This window comes from Salvelinus namaycush, chromosome 35 (assembly GCF_016432855.1).
Source record: "Salvelinus namaycush isolate Seneca chromosome 35, SaNama_1.0, whole genome shotgun sequence".
NCBI lineage: Eukaryota > Metazoa > Chordata > Actinopteri > Salmoniformes > Salmonidae > Salvelinus > Salvelinus namaycush.
Window position 1 is genome coordinate 20,960,777 of NC_052341.1, and position 20,252 is coordinate 20,981,028.

General features: G+C 42.2%; 1 protein-coding gene across 1 annotated transcript in view; it reads right to left on the minus strand.

Annotated features, from left to right (window-relative positions):
* Positions 1-15,680, minus strand: part of LOC120029440 (heat-stable enterotoxin receptor-like) — a 35,468-nt gene extending 19,788 nt beyond the window's left edge. The window contains exons 1-10 of the mRNA XM_038974651.1: positions 15,077-15,680; positions 14,630-14,742; positions 14,463-14,530; positions 13,914-14,129; positions 13,526-13,647; positions 9,358-9,457; positions 6,421-6,535; positions 5,420-5,561; positions 5,179-5,261; positions 4,965-5,073 (exon numbers count right to left, since the gene is read on the minus strand). Coding sequence (XP_038830579.1) covers positions 4,965-5,073; positions 5,179-5,261; positions 5,420-5,561; positions 6,421-6,535; positions 9,358-9,457; positions 13,526-13,647; positions 13,914-14,129; positions 14,463-14,530; positions 14,630-14,742; positions 15,077-15,290 — 1,282 coding nt within the window. The 5' untranslated portion in view covers positions 15,291-15,680. The remainder of the gene's footprint in view (positions 1-4,964; positions 5,074-5,178; positions 5,262-5,419; positions 5,562-6,420; positions 6,536-9,357; positions 9,458-13,525; positions 13,648-13,913; positions 14,130-14,462; positions 14,531-14,629; positions 14,743-15,076) is intronic.
* Between the last annotated feature and the right edge of the window lie 4,572 nt (positions 15,681-20,252).

The window sequence follows — 20,252 nt, forward strand, 5'->3', positions numbered from 1 at the left end:
AGACACAGACCATACCGATCACTTATCGCAGACATTTTGGTGAAATCGTCCATTATGATAAGTACAGTTCATTCGGAAAGTATTCAGACCTGTTGACGTTTTCCACATTCTATTACGTTACAGCCTTATTCTAAAATTGATTAAATAGTTTTTTCCCTCATCAATCTACACACAATACCCCATAATGAGAGACATCAGATTCCAGAGAGACATCAGAGACTGTAACGTTCTTTGCTTCACGGAAACATGGCTCACTCGAGAGACCCTAACGGAGTCGGTGCAGCCAGCTGGTTTCTTCACGCATCGCGCCGACAGAAACAAACATCTTTCTGGTAAGAAGAGGGGCGAGGGGGTATGCCTTATGATTAACGAGACGTGGTGTGATCATAACAACATACAGGAACTCAAGTCATTCTGTTCACCTGACTTAGAATTCCTCACAATCAAATGTCGACCGCATTATCTACCAAGGGAATTCACTTCGATTATAATCACAGCCGTATATATTCCCCCCCAAGCAGACACATCGATGGCCCTGAACGAACTTTATCTGACTCTATGTAAACTGGAAACCACACACCCCGAGGCTGCATTCATCGTAGCTGGGGATTTTAACAAGGCTAATCTGAAAACAAAACTCCCTAAATTCTATCAGCATATCGATTGTGCTACCAGGGCTGGTAAAACCCTGGATCATTGTTATTCTAACTTCCGCGACGCATATAAGGCCCTCCCCCGCCCTCCTTTCGGAAAAGCTGACCACGACTCCATTTTGTTGCTTCCAGCCTACAAACAGAAACTAAAACAAGAAGCTCCAGCGCTCAGGTCTGTTCAACGCTGGTCCGACCAATCTGATTCCATGCTTCAAGACTGCTTCGATCACGTGGATTGGGATATGTTCCGCATTGCGTCCAACAACAACATTGACGAATACGCTGATTCGGTGAGCGAGTTCATTAGAAAGTGCATCGGCGACGTAACACCCACAGCAACGATTAAAACATTCCCAAACCAGAAACCGTGGATTGATGGCAGCATTCGCGTGAAACTGAAAGCGCGAACCACTGCTTTTAACCAGGGCAAGGTGACCGGAAACATGACCGAATACAAACAGTGTAGCTATTCCCTCCGCAAGGCAATCAAACAAGCTAAGTGCCAGTATAGAGACAAAGTAGAGTCGCAATTCAACAGCTCAGACACAAGAGGTATGTGGCAGGGTCTACAGTCAATCACGGATTACAAAAAGAAAACCAGCCCCAGACAGACTAAATAACTTTTTTGCTCGCTTTGAGGACAATACAGTGCCACTGACACGGCCCGCTACCAAAACCTGCGGGCTCTCCTTCACTGCAGCCGAGGTGAGTAAAACATTTAAACGTGTTAACCCTTGCAAGGCTGTAGGCTCAGACGGCATTCCCAGCCGCGTCCTCAGAGCATGCGCAGACCAGCTGGCTGGTGTGTTTACGGACATATTCAATCAATCCTTATCCCAGTCTGCTGTTCCCACATGCTTCAAGAGGGCCACCATTGTTCCTGTTCCCAAGAAAGCTAAGGTAACTGAGCTAAACGACTACCGCCCCGTAGCACTCACTTCCGTCATCATGAAGTGCTTTAAGAGACTAGTCAAGGTCCATATCACCTCCACCCTACCTGACACCCTAGACCCACTCCAATTTGCTTACCGACCCAATAGGTCCACAGACGACGCAATCGCAACCACACTGCACACTGCCCTAACCCATCTGGACAAGAGGAATACCTATGTGAGAATGCTGTTCATCGACTACAGCTCAGCATTTAACACCATAGTACCCTCCAAACTCGTCATCAAGCTCGAGACCCTGGGTCTCGACCCCGCCCTGTGCAACTGGGTACTGGACTTCCTGACGGGCCGCCCCCAGGTGGTGAGGGTAGGTAACAACATCTCCACCCCGCTGATCCTCAACCACAAGGGTGCGTTCTGAGCCCTCTCCTGTACTCCCTGTTCACCCACGACTGCGTGGCCATGCACGCCTCCAACTCAATCATCAAGTTTGCGGACGACACTACAGTGGTAGGCTTGATTACCAACAACGACGAGACGGCCTACAGGGAGGAGGTGAGGGCCCTCGGAGTGTGGTGTCAGGAAAATAACCTCACACTCAACGTCAACAAAACAAAGGAGATGATTGTGGACTTCAGGAAACAGCAGAGGGAGCACCCCCCTATCCACATCGACGGGACAGTAGTGGAGAGGGTAGTATGTTTTAAGTTCCTCGGTGTACACATCACGGACAAACTGAATTGGTGCACCCACACAGACAGCGTTGTGAAGAAGGCGCAGCAGCGCCTCTTCAACCTCAGGAGGCTGAAGAAATTCGGCTTGTCACCAAAAGCACTCACAAACTTCTACAGATGCACAATCGAGAGCATCCTGTCGGGCTGTATCACCGCCTGGTACGGCAACTGCTTCGCCCACAACCGTAAGGCTCTCCAGAGGGTAGTGAGGTCTGCACAACGCATCACCGGGGGCAAACTACCTGCCCTCCAGGACACCTACACCACCCGATGTCACAGGAAGGTCATAAAGATCATCAAGGACAACAACCACCCGAGCCACTGCCTGTTCACCCCGCTATCATCCAGAAGGCGAGGTCAGTACAGGTGCATCAAAGCAGGGACCGAGAGACTGAAAAACAGCTTCTATCTCAAGGCCATCAGACTGTTAAACAGCCACCACTAACATTTATTGGCCGCTGCCAACATACTGACTCAACTCCAGCCACTTTAATAATGGGAATTGATGGAAATTATGTAAAAATGTATCACTAGCCACTTTAAACAATGCCACTTAATATAATGTTTACATACCCTACATTACTCATCTCATATGTATATGTATATACTGTACTCTATATCATCTACTGCATCTTGCCATCTTTATGTAATACATGTATCACTAGCCACTTTAAACTATGTCACTTTATGTTTATATACCCTATATTACTCATCTCATATGTATATACTGTACTCTATACCATCTACTGCATCTTGCCTATGCCGTTCTGTACCATCACTCATTCATATATCTTTATGTACATATTCTTTATCCCTTTACACTTGTGTGTATAAGGTAGTAGTTGTGGAATTGTTAGGTTAAATTACTCGTTGGTTATTACTGCATTGTCGGAACTAGAAGCACAAGCATTTCGCTACACTCGCATTAACATCTGCTAACCATGTGTATGTGACAAATAAAATTTGATTTGATTTGATTTAATGACCACGCAAAAACGGGATTTCTGACATTTTTGTTATTGTATTACATATACAAAACTGAAATATCACATTTACATAAGTATTCAGACCCTTTACTCAGTACTTTGTTGAAGCACCTTTGGCAGTGATTACAGCATAGAGTGTTCTTGGGTATGACGCTACAAGCTTGGCACACCTGTATTTGGGGAGTTTCTCCAATTCTTCTCTGCAGATCCTCTCAAGCTCTGTCAGGTTGGAATGGGGAGTGTCGCTGCACAGCTATTTTCAGGTCTTTCCAGAGATGTTCGATCGGGTTCAAGTACGGACTCTGGCTGGGCCACTCAAGGACATTCAGAGACTTGTCCCGAAGCCACTCATGTGTTGTCTTGGCTGTGTGCTTAGGGTCGTTGTCCTGTTGGAAGGTGAACCTTCGCCCCAGTCTGAGGTCCTGAGCGCTCTGGAACAGGTTTTCATCAAGGATCTCTCTGTACTTTGCTTCGTTCATCTTTCCCTCGATCCTGACTAGTCTCCCAGTCTCTGGTCTGAAAAAAATCACCACAGCATGATGCTGCCACCACCATGCTTCACCGTAGGGATGGTGCCAGGTTTCCTCCAGACGCGATGCTTGGCATTCAGACCAAGGAGTTCAAGCTTGGTTTCATCAGACCAGAGAATCTTGTTTCTCATGGTCTGAGAGTCCTTTTGGTGCCTTTCGGCAAACTCCAATGATCTTTCATGTCTTTTACTGAAGAATGGCTTTCATCTGGCCATTCTACCATGATTGGTGGAGTGCTGAAGAGACGGTTGTCCTTCTGGAAGGTTCTCCCATCTTCACAGAGGAACTCGTCGGGTTCTCGGTCACCTCCCTGACCAAGGCCCTTCTCCCCCGATTGCTCAGTTTGGCCGAGTGGCCAGCTCTAGGATCAGTCTTGGTGGTTCCAAACTTCTTCCATTTAAGAATGATGGAGGCCACTGTGTTCTTGCGGACCTTCAATGCTGCAGAAATGTTTTGGTACCCTTTTTTAGTACCCTTCCCCAGATCTGTGCCTTGACACAATCCTGTCTCGGAGCTCAACGTACAATTCCTTCGACCTCATGGCTTGGTATTGCTCGGACATGCACTGTCAACTGTGGGACCTTATATAGTCAGTTGTGTGCCTTTCCAAATAATGTCTAATCAATTGAATTTACCACAGGTGGACTCCAATCAAGTTGTAGAAACATCTCAAGGATCATCAATGGAACCGGATGCACCTGAGCTCAATTTCGTGTCTTATAGCAAAGGGTCTGAATACTTTTGTAAATAAGGTATTTCTGTTTTTTATTTTTAACACATTTCTAAAAACCTGTTTTTGCTTTGTCATTATGGGGTATTGTGTGTAGATTGATAAGGAAAACAATCATTTTTATCCATTTTAGAATAAGTCTGTAACGTAACAAAATTTGGAAAAAGTCAAGGGGTCTGAATACATTCCGAATGCACTGTAGCCTATACTAGAGAAATGTGAAGTTTAAAATGAAATCAGTTTGCTAATATGGGTGATTGTTAATGGTACAATTGATGGTTCAACCATCAAACTAGTAGTAGTAGTTTAAAGGATCGTTAAAAAACTGTGCACATCAATGTCATAAACTTATCATTCTATTTATTGTTACTGAATCAATTCAGGCAATTTATCGTGATATGGATTTCTGTGCATTTCGCTCAGCTTTAGTTTAACCCTTACCCTGGTCTGGAGTGTCATTTGGGAGATGTCTGCCCCAGATGAAGGATGGTTTACTGTTGACGATGTTGGTGTAGTTGTAGACAGTGTTGAATATAAATAAAGTTTCATACTGTGGAGGAGACAGGGAAAGTGTTAAAACATTAAAATTGACACGATAGAATGATGTAAGTCATCTGCTAAATTACTAAAATGTAAATGATGATAGCTGACCTACCTTGTTGTCAGTGGTGGTGTAAATGACTGAAAAATTCACGTCTCTGTCCCCATGGTCATCCAGCTTGTAGTGGCCTGCGATGCCTTTATGGAAACACATATACACACCTTACACTAAACAGATCTACAGAACTACACAAACACACACACATAGATATACACACACACACACACACACACACAGGTGGCCATATGTCCAGGCCAGACCACATGGCTTTATGTGTTGTTTCCTGGTCTCTTACCGTCGAATGAGATGTTTCTGAAGTGGTTGATATTGACTACCTCCGTGTGGTTGAGCTCAGACTCAGGCTTGCTCCAGATCTTTCTCATCACCTGACCAAACAGCAGCACTGCATCATGGTACGCTGCCATGTAGTCATTCATCTGGAGAGAGCGGAGATTGATTGCACCCTGGTCAAAAGTAGTACATTACTTTTTGCTCCTTTAGTGATAATTAAAATCTAGGGGCAGCAGTTCATTATAATATTTTGGGGCATGGATTGCTCACAGCTCTTTTTGTGCAACTGTGAGTGAGTGTCATTCCAGTTTATGTAATCTGTTTTGTTAAAAGCAAAACAAAAATAAAAAAGCAAAATCATTTTTTGTAGGATGTTTTCTGAGATTCTTAATGTAAACATTTAGGGCAGTAGTGCCATTACATGTTATATATGACTATGGGCAGTAACGATGTCTTGTGAAAGACTCACGTTTGACTTTGTGTCAATTGAGAACACTTGACTCAATCAGTGGTTCTCAATTCTCTTCTTAGGGATCCGAAGCAGTTCCAGAGCTAGAACTCCTGATTCAACTTGTCAATTAATACAATTATAACACCTATGGAATTTTAACAATATCATATGGCTAACCAGAATAAAAAACCCTGTATGGTTCTTCTACAATGAACCTTTGAGATTGAGAAAGGTTCTATATAGAACCATTCTCCATAAAGTAGCCCCAAAAAGGGTTGTAACCATAGCGGGACTGTTGGAAATGGTTCTTTATAGCACCATACTTGTTACATGTTGAACCTTATGAGCATGGTTCTTTATAGAACCTTCAAAAAAATTATCTATTTAGCACCAAAAAGTAATCTGCTATGGTTACAAGCCAATTGACCCTTATTTGGCATTATATAGAACCATTTGTTTTTAGTGTGTACAGTACATAGGGAATAGGATGCCATTTTGGAAGTAACCTCAGAGTACAGTGATAGACAGGGCCCCAGCCCAGCAGGGTGTCTCACCGTCACGTTGTTGCCCAGGTCTGTGTCCACAGTATAGTTCCTAGTGTTGGGCATGGTGAGAACCAACACGTTCTTCATAGCAGGGATAGAGGACTTATTGGTGTAGTACTTATCACTGCGGGGAGTCATGGGTGCATTGTCAATGACACTGCAAACACTGGTGCTCTCTGACAAGCAAGGCGATTACAGTATTACAGTTTTTCTCAATTGCTAAAACACTAAAACCCATTGGCTGAACAAAGTTCTCAGTTGCCTAGACTCATTTAGCTAATTATGCAGTCTGTTGTCAATACCTTAAACCATTTCACATGGTAAAACACAATTTGCAGATCTCACTTAGACTTTTCAGCAAAACTCTAAACACATTCTCATTCTCAAAACACATTCTGCACTCTAATGCACATGTCATCCATACTGGTAAACACAAGTGGCAACAATCAAATACAAATTGAGAACACATGTCATTGATTGAACACAACCACTCAAAATTGATTTAACCTGTTTCAAATGATGCGACACAACCAATATAAGCCAGTTCAGAGAGCAAACAGGTTGTTGAAGGTGGGAAGGAGAAAGTCTGAGAATGGATAGAAGAAACAATGTGAGAGGACGAGTGCGTATGCGAGGAGGAAGATGAGGAGGAGGGCAAGAAAGAGGAAGAGGACGAAGAGGAAGAGGAAGACAAAGAGTGGAAATATCTGATGAAAGCAAGATATCGAGCAACAGTTATAGACCATGTTCTTGTCCATGGACTGACAATGAGGGAAGCAGGACTTAGAGTGCAACCCAATTTGAGCCGATTTTCTGTGTCCACCATAGTAAGGACATTCAGAGAAGAGAACAGGTACAGTATACTACTGTATTTTTGTAATTGCAAATTTACTGTACTACACTATATGCAGCTGTTGTTGTATTTATTGTACTGCATGAATATGTTTTGTAACTGCACAACTACTTTTTGTAGAATTGCAAGGCTGCCACATGCAGGTGGAAGGACAGCTATATTCACTCGGGAGCAAGAGGCCGTTATAGTTGGCATGGTCCTTCAAGATAATGCAATACGACAGAGAAATCCAGGAACGAGTGATACAAGACAACACACACTTCCAGGGAATCGACAGTGTGAGCATTTCCACAATTGAGCGTGTCCTCCATCGTAACAGGATGCGAATGAAACAAGTATACAGAGTACCTTTTGAGCGTAACTCACCAAGGGTGAAAGAACTGCGAGCTCAGTATGTGCAAGTAAGTGTACATTCAGAAACATTTACTGTAATCCAGATTGTCTACAGTACCAACACATACTATGTGAATGACATTACTCTTCAGTACATACAATGTATGTGAATCAGAAGCCTAATTGTACTCTACAGTATAGCACTGTCTCTGTACGACTTACAAAATCCTACATACAGTATATTGTATTTCTACACAGACAATATTTGACTTGGAATCCTTGGACAGACCCCATGAGTTCATCTTTGTCGATGAAGCAGGCTTCAATCTAACAAAGAGGAGAAGGAGAGGCCGAAACATGATTGGACAGCGGGCCATTGTTGAAGTCCCTGGTCAACGAGGTGGCAATGTCACAATCTGTGCTGCTATCAGCAACCATGGTGTTCTACATCACCATGTTACACTCGGGCCATATAACACCCAGCACCTTCTAAGATTTATTGCCAATCTAAGAGATATTTTATTTGAGCAGCAGCTTCAAGAGCAGCAGGGTCAAGAGCTAAATGAGAAGCCCATTCCCACCTATGTGATAGTGTGGGACAATGTCAGTTTCCACCGAGTTGCTCAGGTAAGGGAATGGTTTAACATCAATGGGCAGTTTATGAACTTGTACCTCCCTCCATACTCGTCTTTCCTGAATCCGATTGAGGAGTTTTTCTCCTCTAGGAGATGGAAAGTGTATGATAGACAACCCTACACCAGAGTAAATCTGCTGCAAGCCATGGATTTAGCCTGTGGTGATATAGGTGAGGAATCATGTCAGGGCTGGATACGGCACACAAGAGGCTTCTTCCCCCGTTGCCTCAGGAGGGACAATATTACTTGTGATGTCGACGAAGTGGTCTGGCCTGACCCAGCCCAAAGACAAGAAGAAGCACATTGATCACATGTTTACTCCTTTGATTTTTGTCCCTTTTAGTATTGTATACTGTAGTACAGTGCATTGTAGGCTGTATACTGTACAATGGACAAATGGTATGGCCCTGAACATTGTGCTTTCCATTTATTAACAGTACTGACTGCTCAATAGATTTTGACTGGTTGCAGGTTCATATCAACAAAGAACAAGAAGTACAGTATCACAGAGACAAAGGACAAGTTTGTGAGATGCAGGGTACAGTACTGTAAAAATAGGGGTAAAAGGAGGAGGAGGAACAAAAAACAAAATTGCAAAGAGCAAATTTCGGATCAATTTTGAGCTACTATGATAGAACATGTTTTCGTTCATCAAAAGACAATGACGGAAAAATATGAATATTTTTTTAGATTAAAAATGTACTTCTCCCTGAGAATTGTATGTTTTGAACAATGTGTTTTCTATTTTTCGGTGTATTGTTTACTGACTGCTTGAGAGTGTATATCATTTTGATCACTTTGTTTATGATTTGAGAGCAGTGTTTGATTTTGAACACAGGTAAAACTGTTTTGAGGCGAATGTTTCATTTTGCGAGAGGAGTCAGAGGTTATGTAAATAGTGCTTGAAGATGAGGTTTTGTGTTTAATGTTTTCAGGAAATGGAGCAAGGTTTCAGAAATTGTGTTTCAGCAATTGAGAAAAACTGTAAGCCTCGTTGAACTCTTTCAGATGAAAAAATGCAAACAAATAACAGACTGGGGAGAGAGAAAGAGAGAGAGAGAGAGAGAGAGGGGCACAGAGAGAAATGAGGATAGAGAGAGAGAGCGAGAGAGAGAGAGGACTAACTTGTAAAGATCGACCAGGATGAAGACAACACTAGGATCAACCTCCATAGTTCCATTCTTCAGGTCCACGATATCTTCTGGTGTCCCACACACTATGAACACTGCACAGTCAGTGAAGAGGAGAGAGTGAGTGAGATATATATATATATATATAGAGAGAGAGAGAGAAAGACATATAAATCACGGCCTTCAATGGCGTGTCCAGGGGTGCACCCCCCCCCCCCCCCCAAAATCTGATTGGTCTCTGAATATTTTGATAACTTTGACCAAGACGGACACTGACATCAATCTCATCTGAGAAAGCATCCGAGCGAGTGATACAAAACCCATAGTATGTGTAGCCCATGTATCTGATGCTGTCTGGTCAAAAAGAGTTTAGAAAATAGTCATATTCTTTTTGGCCAGACAGCATCAGATAAACTACATGGCCAAAATGATTTGGACACCCATTTCAGCCACACTCGTTGCTGACAGGTGTATAAAATCTAGCACACAGCCATGCAATCTGCATAGACAAACATTGACAGTAGAACGGCCTTACTGAAGAGCTCAGTGACTTTCAACGTGGCACCGTCATAAGATGCCACCTTTCCAACAAGTCAGTTTGTCACATTTCTGCCTTGCTAGAACTTCCCCAGTCATCTGTAACTGTTGTTATTGTGAAGTGGAAAAATCAAGGAGCAACAACGCCTCAGCCGCGAAGTGGTAGGCCACACAAGCTCACAGAATGGGACCGGCGAGTGCTGAAGTGCATAGCACACAAAAATTGTCTGTCCTCGGTTGCAACAATCACTACTGAGTGAGTGTTGCAACCGTGGCCGAGCAGCCACACGCAAGCCTAAGATCACATGGGCAATGCCAACCGTTCTCTGGAGTGATGAATCAGAATTCACCATCTGGCACTCCGACGAACGAATCTGGGATTGGCGGATGCCAGGAGAACGCTACATGCAAGAATCCATAGTGCCAACTGTAATGTTTGGTGGAGGAGGAATAATGGTCTGGGGCTATTTTTCATGGTTCGTGCTAGGCCCCTTGGTTCCAGTGAAGGGAAATCTTAACATTACAGCATACAATGACATTCCATACAATTCTGTGCTTCCAACTTTGTGGTAACAGTTTGGGGATGGCCCTTTGCTGTTTCAGCATGATAATGCCCCCATGCACAAAGCGAGGTTCATACAGAAATGGTTTGTTGAGATCTGTGTGGATGAACTTGAGTGGCTTGCACAGAGCCCTGACCTCAACCCCATTGACCCCTTTGGGATGAATTGAAACGACTGTGAGCCAAGCCTAATCGCCCAACATCAGTGCCCGACCTCACTAATGCTCTTGTGGCTGAAAGGAAGCAAGTGCCCACAGTAATGTTCCAACATCTAGTGCAAAGCCTTCCCAGAAGAGTGGAGGCTGTTATAGCAGCAAAGGGGGGACCAACTCCTTATTAATGACCATGATTTTGGAATGAGATGTTCGACGAGCAGGTGTCCACTTACAGTTGAAGTCAGAAGTTTACATACACCTTAGCCAAATACATTTAAACTCAGTTTCACAATTCCTGACATTTAATCCAAATACAAATTCAGTTTTAGGTCAGTTAGGATCACCACTTTATTTTAAGAATGTGAAATGTCAGAATAATAGTAGAGTGAACGATTTATTTCAGCTTTTATTTCTTTCATCAGTGGGTCAGTGGGTCAGAAGTTTACATACACTCAATTAGTATTTGGTAGCATTGCCTTTAAATTGTTTAACTTGGGTCAAACGTTTTGGGTAGCCTTCCACAAGCTTCCCACAATAAGTTGGGTGAATTTTGGCCCATTCCTCCTGACAGAGCTGGTGTAACTGAGTCAGGTTTGTAGGCCTCCTTGCTCGCACACGCTTTTTCAGTTCTGCCCACAAATTTTCTGTTGGATTGAGGTCAGGGCTTTGTGATCGCCACTCCAATACCTTGACTTTGTTGTCCTTAAGCCATTTGGCCACAACTTTGTAAGTATGCTTGGGGTCATTGTCCATTTGGAAGACCCATTTGCGACCAAGCTTTAACTTCCCGACTGATGTCTTGAGATGTTGCTTCAATATATCCACATAATTTTCTTCCCTCATGATGCCATCTATTTTGTGAAGTGCACCAGTCCCTCCTGCAGCAAAGCACCCACACAACATGATGCTGCCACACCCATGCTTCACGGTTGGGATGGTGTTCTTTGGCTTGCAAGCCTCCCCCTTTTTCCTCCAAACATAACGATGGTCATTATGGCCAAAAAGTTCTATTTTTGTTTTTTATTTTTGTCCCCATGTGCAGTTGCAAACCGTAGTCTGGCTATTTTATGGCGGTTTTGGAGCAGTGGCTTCTTCCTTGCTGAGCGGCCTTTCAGGTTATGTCGATATAGGACTCGTTTTACTGTAGATATAGATACTTTTGTACCTGTTTCCTCCAGCATCTTCACAAGGTCCTTTGCTGTTGTTCTGGGATTGATTTGCACTTTTCGCACCAAAGTACGTTCATCTCTAGGAGACAGAACGCGTCCCCTTCCTGAGTGGTATGACGGCTGTGTGGTCCCATGGTGTTTATACTTGCGTACTGTTGTTTGTACAGATGAACGTGGTACCTTCAGGCATTTGGAAATTGCTCCCAAAGATGAACCAGACTTGTGGAGGTCTACAATTTTTCTTCTGGGGTCTTGGCTGATTTCTTTTGATTTTCCCATGATGTCAAGCAAAGATGCACTGAGTTTGAAGGTAGGTCTTGAAATACATCCACAGGTACACCTCCAATTGACTCAAATTATGTCAATTAGCCTATCAGAAGCTTCTGAAGCCATGACATAATTTTCGGGAATTTTCCAAGCTGTTTAAAGGCACAGTCAACTTGGTGTATGTAAACCTCTGACCCACTGGAATTGTGATACAGTGAAATATAAGTGAAGTAAACTGTCTGTAAACAACTGTTGGAAGAATTACTTGTGTCATGCACAAAGTAAATATCCTAACTGACTTGTCAAAACTATAGTTTGTTAACAAGAAATTTGTGGAGTGGTTGAAAAACGAGTTTTAATGACTCCAACCTAAGTGTATGTAAACTTCCGACTTCAAAAGTACATGGGCTACATATACTAAGACAGAGGGGAGCTGTTTGCCTCGCTCAGATACTTTCTCTGGTGAAATGGATTCAGCCTTGTGCGAATTGAAGGAATATTATGAAACGGATAGACACGAATGATAAATTATTTTCTACATTGTTTTTTTTTATTATTGTAAAACAAATTCTCCATGAATGCACAGCACTTTGTAGGCTGATGTCAATACACTTATGGTGTTTGTAATAGATATCTCTTTCCATTCAAATGGCGGGTGCACAGTGCATTTCGCTCCCGACTTGCGCAGCGGTCTAAGGCACTGCATCTCAGTGCAAGAGGTGTCACTACAGTACCTGGTTCGAATCCAGGCAGTATCACATTTGGACGTGATTGGGAGTCCCAGAGGGCGGCGAAGAATCAGTCCAGCGTCGCCGGCGTAAGTTAAATTGAAAAAATAAAAAAATTGTTCAGACTTTGGACTTTTTTTGAGGTTGACGAACGTACGCAGGTAACCTACTGTATTTAACCTACTTTTTGAAGTGATTTATTTGACAATCAGATGAAAACATAATGACTGGTTGTGTTCATGACATATTAAAATAAAATACATATTTACAGTTAAATTCTGTCTTTACTATAAAGCCCATTAAAATGGTCTTTACTATAAAGCCCTATGCACACGTAGGAGGTCCAATTAGAAAAATAGAGAGCCCCCGAATGTCACAGTGTAATTTGCACTTGTGATGGCACTTTCAAGTGAATTTACTGCTGTATGCTAATACCCTTTTATAAAATCTTGACCTTGAATGCAAGCACTGTAACAAGACTTTTGGAATTGACTCATGATTTATTTGAACTGTAAAATGTACCAACGCTAAGCTGAAGCATTTAATGCGTTGAACCATCATAATTATATACAAAAAAATCCCTCTTGCAAATGTTATGGCCACCCTAAACTGGGTCTGTGCCCCACCTTGTCCACCCCATTCAAAATGTTCTGGACACTCCATTGCTGGCCTTCCCCCTGGTGGGCTATCTACCTGCCAATCCTCCAGATTTGTGAAAGGAGTGAGATGATGTGGGTTTACTTACAATTGCTTGTCCTATTTTTGGAGTTTAATTCCATTCTAAGGTCTTCCGCTTTGGTTATAACTTGGGTATTTTTGACATGTAAGGAAAAGTGGGCTGAGCCTGTACCAAGTGCATTGATGTACCTGAGGGGGGATGGGGAAATACAATGATATCAGTATCAACATCACATCTAAGCAAATATAATATACACAAATAAATAATCTCAGTCATCAAATTGCCCATTAGCCTACGGAATCACTTGTCAATTAATATCCACCTTCACTCTTTTCCAGCATATTACACCTACAGAACTGACAAGTCAGGACACAAGTGACTCAAAAGCAACTCAAAGGAAACTCACAAACAGCTCACAAATGTCTCACAAGCGACCCACAAGTAAATCCCTCACCAGAAGCAGTCCTCAGTGTTCTCCTGCTTCTTATAGAGGAAGGCTGTGGACCACTTGGGTTTGATATTGTTTTTGAAGTCCCAGAATTTTGTGAAGAATGTGGAGATCTTGCGTGCAGGGGGCAATATGCGGGTCAGGTTGTCTTGGTAGTCACAGGACAGAGCAAAGCTGCCTGCTGAGATGATGGGCATGAGGAGCTTCAGACCAACCTCTTGACTGGAACATTGAGAGGGGAGGGAGAGAGGGATTGAGGGAGGGAGAGAGGGAGAGAAAGAGAAAGAAAGAGGGATGGAGACAGAGAGAGAGACAGCGAGAGAGAGAGAGAGAGAGAGAGAGAGAGAGAGAGAGGGAGACGGGCAGAGGGATGGAGGGTATGTGAGACAGAAAGACAGACACACACAGTTACCCTGGGAGACTGACACAACAGTATGTAATGAATTACTGTGTTATTAAAATGTAACTACAAGAGTAAACAAGTTGAATAAAGGTGAGGGCAATATATATAGAGGAAGTAAAAGAGAAAGGGTGTCACGGCAACACAACACTTACTCAACCATCTGAAAGGTTGCATGGGTACAGGTGGGCCCCAGCAAAACCCAGCCCTCCTGGCCTGTTTTCTGAAACAAAGGAGAATCAGCTTAGATATGTGAATATTTGTGCGTGTGTGCGTGCGTGCGTGCGTGCGTGCGTGCGTGCGTGCGTTGGTTAACACTCACAGTTAGGTTCTTCAAAGTCTCCACCACCTCACAGCTGCTGCTTTGGCAGCCTTTCTTGCTGTACAAACTAGTCTCGAGCCCAAGGAAGTTTGCAGTCAGGTTTCGCTTCACTCCTTGGAAAAGAAAACGGCAATACATCATAATGATGGCAACAAAGATTACGGACCCACAGATAGTAATTCAGCAGAACATCAAATCTGAGCTGATAAGATAAGTTAAAACACAAGAAAGTAAGCTAAAAATATTTAGGTTAGGCTAAGGTCCTTACATCTATAACACGATGTAGGCCTAGGATATCCTTACAAACCAATGTTGTTTTTTATAGCCTGCTATATGTGATAATTGTACACTACCAATTAAGGGGGCTCAGCCACGGTGGGACTTGAACCAGCAACCCTGTGCAAACTCTCTATTAATTTACAGTTTTTAAATTATGATTACATTTACCGTTTGGACAGCTTTTACAGGGGAGTTCAGCGTCGAGCTGGATCGCACTCTCCACAGCGCTACGGACAAATGTCATACTCCAGGGAGAGATGTCGTCATCCAGCAGAACTACATTCATCATAATCCCATCCAGACAGTGAGGGTATATCGCCTCGCATCGGCCTGCGATAAACACCATCCAGCAGACACACACCCACCAACCTCTATAAGCCATTCTGAGGACTTAATGTATAAGCTAATGAATGTTCCTATTTTTCATAAGGCGAGTCTTTGGATTTCCCAGTCTAGATAACCTGTTCCGGTACCAATTATGTTGAGGAGATGTTCAATGACAAGACATTGAGCTGTGGGTTGGTAAAATCCTAATCCATTTGCCAGAAATGTTCTAATAATTCCAAAAAGTAAAAAGTTACTTGTCATCCCTTTTATTCTGTATTCCAAATATCGCAATATTCTCACGCAATATATATTCCATTCAGCACATGTACTTTTTCCCGTTGGAAAAGAAAACAAAATTGGTGTGTGAAAAACAGCCTATAAAAGTAGTAGTTACTTCTCTGAATGTCTCAAACGTTTTTCATTCATTTAACGACTTACTATGAAATCTTTCATTAATCGACTGCTTTGTTTCAAAACAAGGATATATGGATTTACACACCTGCTTTGTTCCGCTCAGATTCGACAACTCACCTGTGCTTTCTTAACTCAACTGTTAATGAACAACTGGAATCGACACATAGTCTGAGGGAACGGTTGGTCTGCCAATAACTTCCTCACCATTCATTGTTCAAGGTCCGTATAAACCAATACTCAGACATACTGCACACTTCACATCACACAACCACCATATGGACAATACACACAGGCTAGTACGCACACATCCATTGGCCTGTAGGCCTATAGGGTAAAATGACTGGAGTCAACAGCATCAAATGGGTAATGTGGCATCCACCTGACTTCACTTCGAATAATGTATGGACCTCCCTTCCATCTTATATAGTGCAAGTGAACAGCAAACCTGGTTTTAAAAAAAACAAATAAAGCAACACCTCATGGCACAACGCCTCTCCCCCATGTGAACTACTTGTTGTCTGTATGTACTGACATGTACTGTACCTTTTATATATTTTTTATTTGAACCTTTATTTAAATAAAGTCAGTGTATGTGTAACGGATAGATGCACACATACACTCTACATGTTCATGTTTTTAAATGTATGTAAATTGTAAAGTGTTATGCCTGTAATGTATTTTTTTGATTTGTGTCGGGCCCCAGTAAGACTAGCTGTTGCCATTGTCGTCGGCTAATGGGGATCCTAATAAATCAAATCAAATCAAATGGTAAGACAGGAAATGGGAAATGGTGGTTTCTAATTGGAAAGTCTGGAAATTCTAAAATCTGTTTCAAATGGCAGCCGAGATAAGATCTCAAAGGACCTGATATATATATATATATATATATATATATATATAGAGAGAGAGAGAGAGAGAGAGAGAGAGAGAGAGAGAGAGCGAGAGCGAGAGAGATTTATATGTATACATATATACATATATACATATATATATAGAGAGAGAGAGAGAGAGCGAGCGAGAGCGAGAGCGAGAGAGATTTATATGTATACATATATACATATATACATATATACATATATATATATATATAGAGAGAGAGAGAGAGAGAGAGAAAAGAGGAGGAACAAAACCCATGAACAGACCAAAGGTTTATAGGGCCATAAACTGCATCATAGATATCTTCTCCTCCTGGTAATAAAAGCGGCCAGATTGTGTGTTTCATCTACTCAACTTCTCAAGCCAGTCACACTGTTACTGCCCTCCCTTTAATGGGGTAATCTTCCCTGCAGCTTTAATGACTGCCCAGCTAACAACTCAAGGGGAGAAAGATATTTTTTGTAATGTTACCCGTAATGTTCCCCTAATGTTTGAGTGTGCAGCTTTCTGTTAGTTAGGGGAACATTCTATCTATGTTAGAAAAAACCCTCTGAGAACCTTTTTAGGATATTTTGGCGTTAGTTAGAACATTCCCCTTAATGTCAAACAGAACATACCCAGAATGTGGTTACCATGTTCTCAGAATATACAATATGAAGACACGTTTTAGACACGTTTTATGGGAACGTTGCAAGAACATTCATGTGTCCAGTTTTCTGAGGGATAGGAGAATATTCCATCAACGTCCCACCAAACATACACAGAACATGGTTGCCATGTCCTCAGAACATAAGATATTTATGTTCTAGACAAGTTTCATGGGAACGTTGCAAGAAAGTTCCCTGTGTATCAGTTGTCAGAACGTCGCCTAAAGGAACCAAAGAAACATTCTCCCCCCAAGAAATAGTTTCCTTATACATCATGCCTTGTTACTGATGCTAAGCCAATCAACGCCCTGATTGGTGAACCAATGATAGCTCTTTGTCTGTTGGCAAGGGATACTCACACAGTGTTTTTAACATACAGTATCCTAACGTCATTATTTGGCAACAGTTACAACACACCTATCTGATGTAATTAAAATGAGTTTGTCATTGAAATAATGGAATCTGTAGGATTTCCCTTTGAGCACGAATTATGACCACATTTCCACTACTTCATCAGTATTTATTAATTCTATAAAGCTGAGCATTTCAAAGAGAACTCTATCGTCTTTTTGAAATCTACACTACATATACAACGTAGAAAAAAACGTGTCATTAACAAACTCACTTTAATTAGATAAGATAGGTGTGTTGTAACTGTTGCCAAATAATGACATTAACATTTTTACCAGTCAAAAGTTTGGACACACTTACTCATTCAAGGGTTTTTCTTTATTTTTACTATTTTCTACATTGTAGAATAATAGTGAAGACATCAAAATTATGAAATAACACATATGGAATCATGAAGTAACCAAAAAAAGTGTTAAACAAATCAAAATATATTTTATACCGATGACAGCTTTGCACACTCTTGGCATTCTCTCAACCAGCTTCATGAGGTAGTCACATGGAATGCATTTCAATCAACAGGTGTGCCTTGTTAAAAGTTAGCCTATCAGTTGTGTTGTGACAAGATAGGGGTGGTATACAGAAGATAGCCTATTTGGTAAGAACAGCTCAAATAAGTAAAGAGAAATGACAGTCCATCATTACTTTAAGACATGAAGCTCAGTCAATGCGGAAAATTTGAAGAACTTTGAAAGTTTCTTCAAGTGCAGTCGCAAAACCCATCAAGCGCTATGACGAAACTGGCTCTCATGTGGACCTCCACAGGAAAGGAAGACCCAGAGTTACCTCCGCTGCAAAGGATAAGTTCATTAGAGTTATCAGCCTCAGATTGCAGCCACAATAAATGCTTCACAGAGTTCAAGTAACAGACACATCTCAACATCAACTGCTCAGAGGAGACTGCATGAATCAGGCCTTCATGGTGGAATTGCTGAAAATAAACCACTACTAAAGGACACCAATAAGAAGAAGGGACTTGCTTGGGCCAAGAAACACGTGCAATGGACATTAGACCGATGGAAATATGTCCTTTGGTCTGATGAGTCCAAATTTGAGATATTTGGTTCCAACTGCCATGTCTTTGTGAGACACAGAGTAGGTGAATGGATGATCTCCACATGTGTGGTTCCCACCATGAAGCACGGAGGAGGTGTGGGGGTGCTTTGCTGGTGACACTGTCTGTGATATATTTAGAATTCAAGGCACACCTAACCAGCATGGCTACCACAGCATTCTGCAGCGATACGCAATCCCATCTGGTTTGCACTTACTGGGACTATTATTTGTTTTTCAACAGGACAATGACCCAAAACACACGTCTAGGCTGTGTAAGGGCTATTTGACCAAGAAGGAGAGTGATTGAGTGCTGCATCAGATGACTTGGCCTCCACAATCACCCGACTTCAACCCAATTGAGATGGTTTGGGATGAGTTGGACCGCAGAGTGAATGAAAAGCAGCCAACAAGTGCTTAGCATATGTGGGAACTCCTTCAAGACTGTTGGAAAATAATTCCTCATGAAGCTGGTTGAGAGAATTTGAAGAGTGTGCAAAGTTGTCATCAAGGCAAAGGGTGGCTACTTTGAAGAATCTAAAAGATTTGTTTAACACTTTTTCGGTTACTACATGATGCCATATGTGTTATTTTATAGTTTTGATGTCTTCACTATTATTCTACAATGTAGAAAAAAGTAAAAATAAAGAAAAACCCTTGAATGAGTAGTTGTGTCCAAACTTTTGACTGGTACTATAGGTCCTGGATGGCAGGAAGCTTGATGTACTGGGCCGTACGCACTACCCTCTGTAGCGCCTTATGGTGGGATGCCGAGCAGTTGCCATACCAGGCGGTGTTGCAACCGGTTAGGATGCTCTCGATGGTGCAGCTGTATAACTTTTTGAGGATCTGGGGACCCATGTCAAATATTTTAGGTCTCCTGAGGGGGAAAAGGTTTTGTCGTGCCCTCTTCACGACTGTCTTGGTGTGTTTGGAACATGATAGTTTGTTGGTGATGTGGACACAAAGGAACTTGAAACTCTCAACCCGCTCCACTGCAGCACCGGTAATGTTAAGTGGGGCCTGTTCAGCCCTCCTTTTCCTGTAGTCCACGATAAGCTCATTTGTCTTGCTCACATTGAGGGAAAGGTTGTTGTCCTGGCACCACACTGCCAGGCCTCTGACCTCCTCCCTATAGGCTGTCTCATCGTTGTCGGTGATCAGGCCTACCACTGGTGTCGTCAGCCAACATATTTTAATTTTTTTAAATTACGGGGTGGATCAGCATTAATATTGCGGATAGGTTGTAGGTTCTATTCTGGTTAGAGACAGTTTGCGCTGTTCTGTGAAGGGAGTAGTACACAGCGTTGTACGAGATCTTCAGTTTCTTGGCAATTTCTCGCATGGAATAGCCTTAATTTCTCAGAACAAGAATAGACTGACGAGTTTCAGAAGAAAGGTATTTGTTTCTGGCCATTTTGAGCCTGTAATCAAACCCACAAATACTGATACTCCAGATACTCAACTAGTCTAAAGAAGGCCAGTTTTATTGCTTCTTTAAACAGGACAACAGTTTTCAGCTGTGCTAACATAATTGCAAAAAGGGTTTTCTAATGATCATTTAGCCTTTTAAAATGTTAAACTTGGATTAGCTAACACAAAGTGCCATTGGAACACAA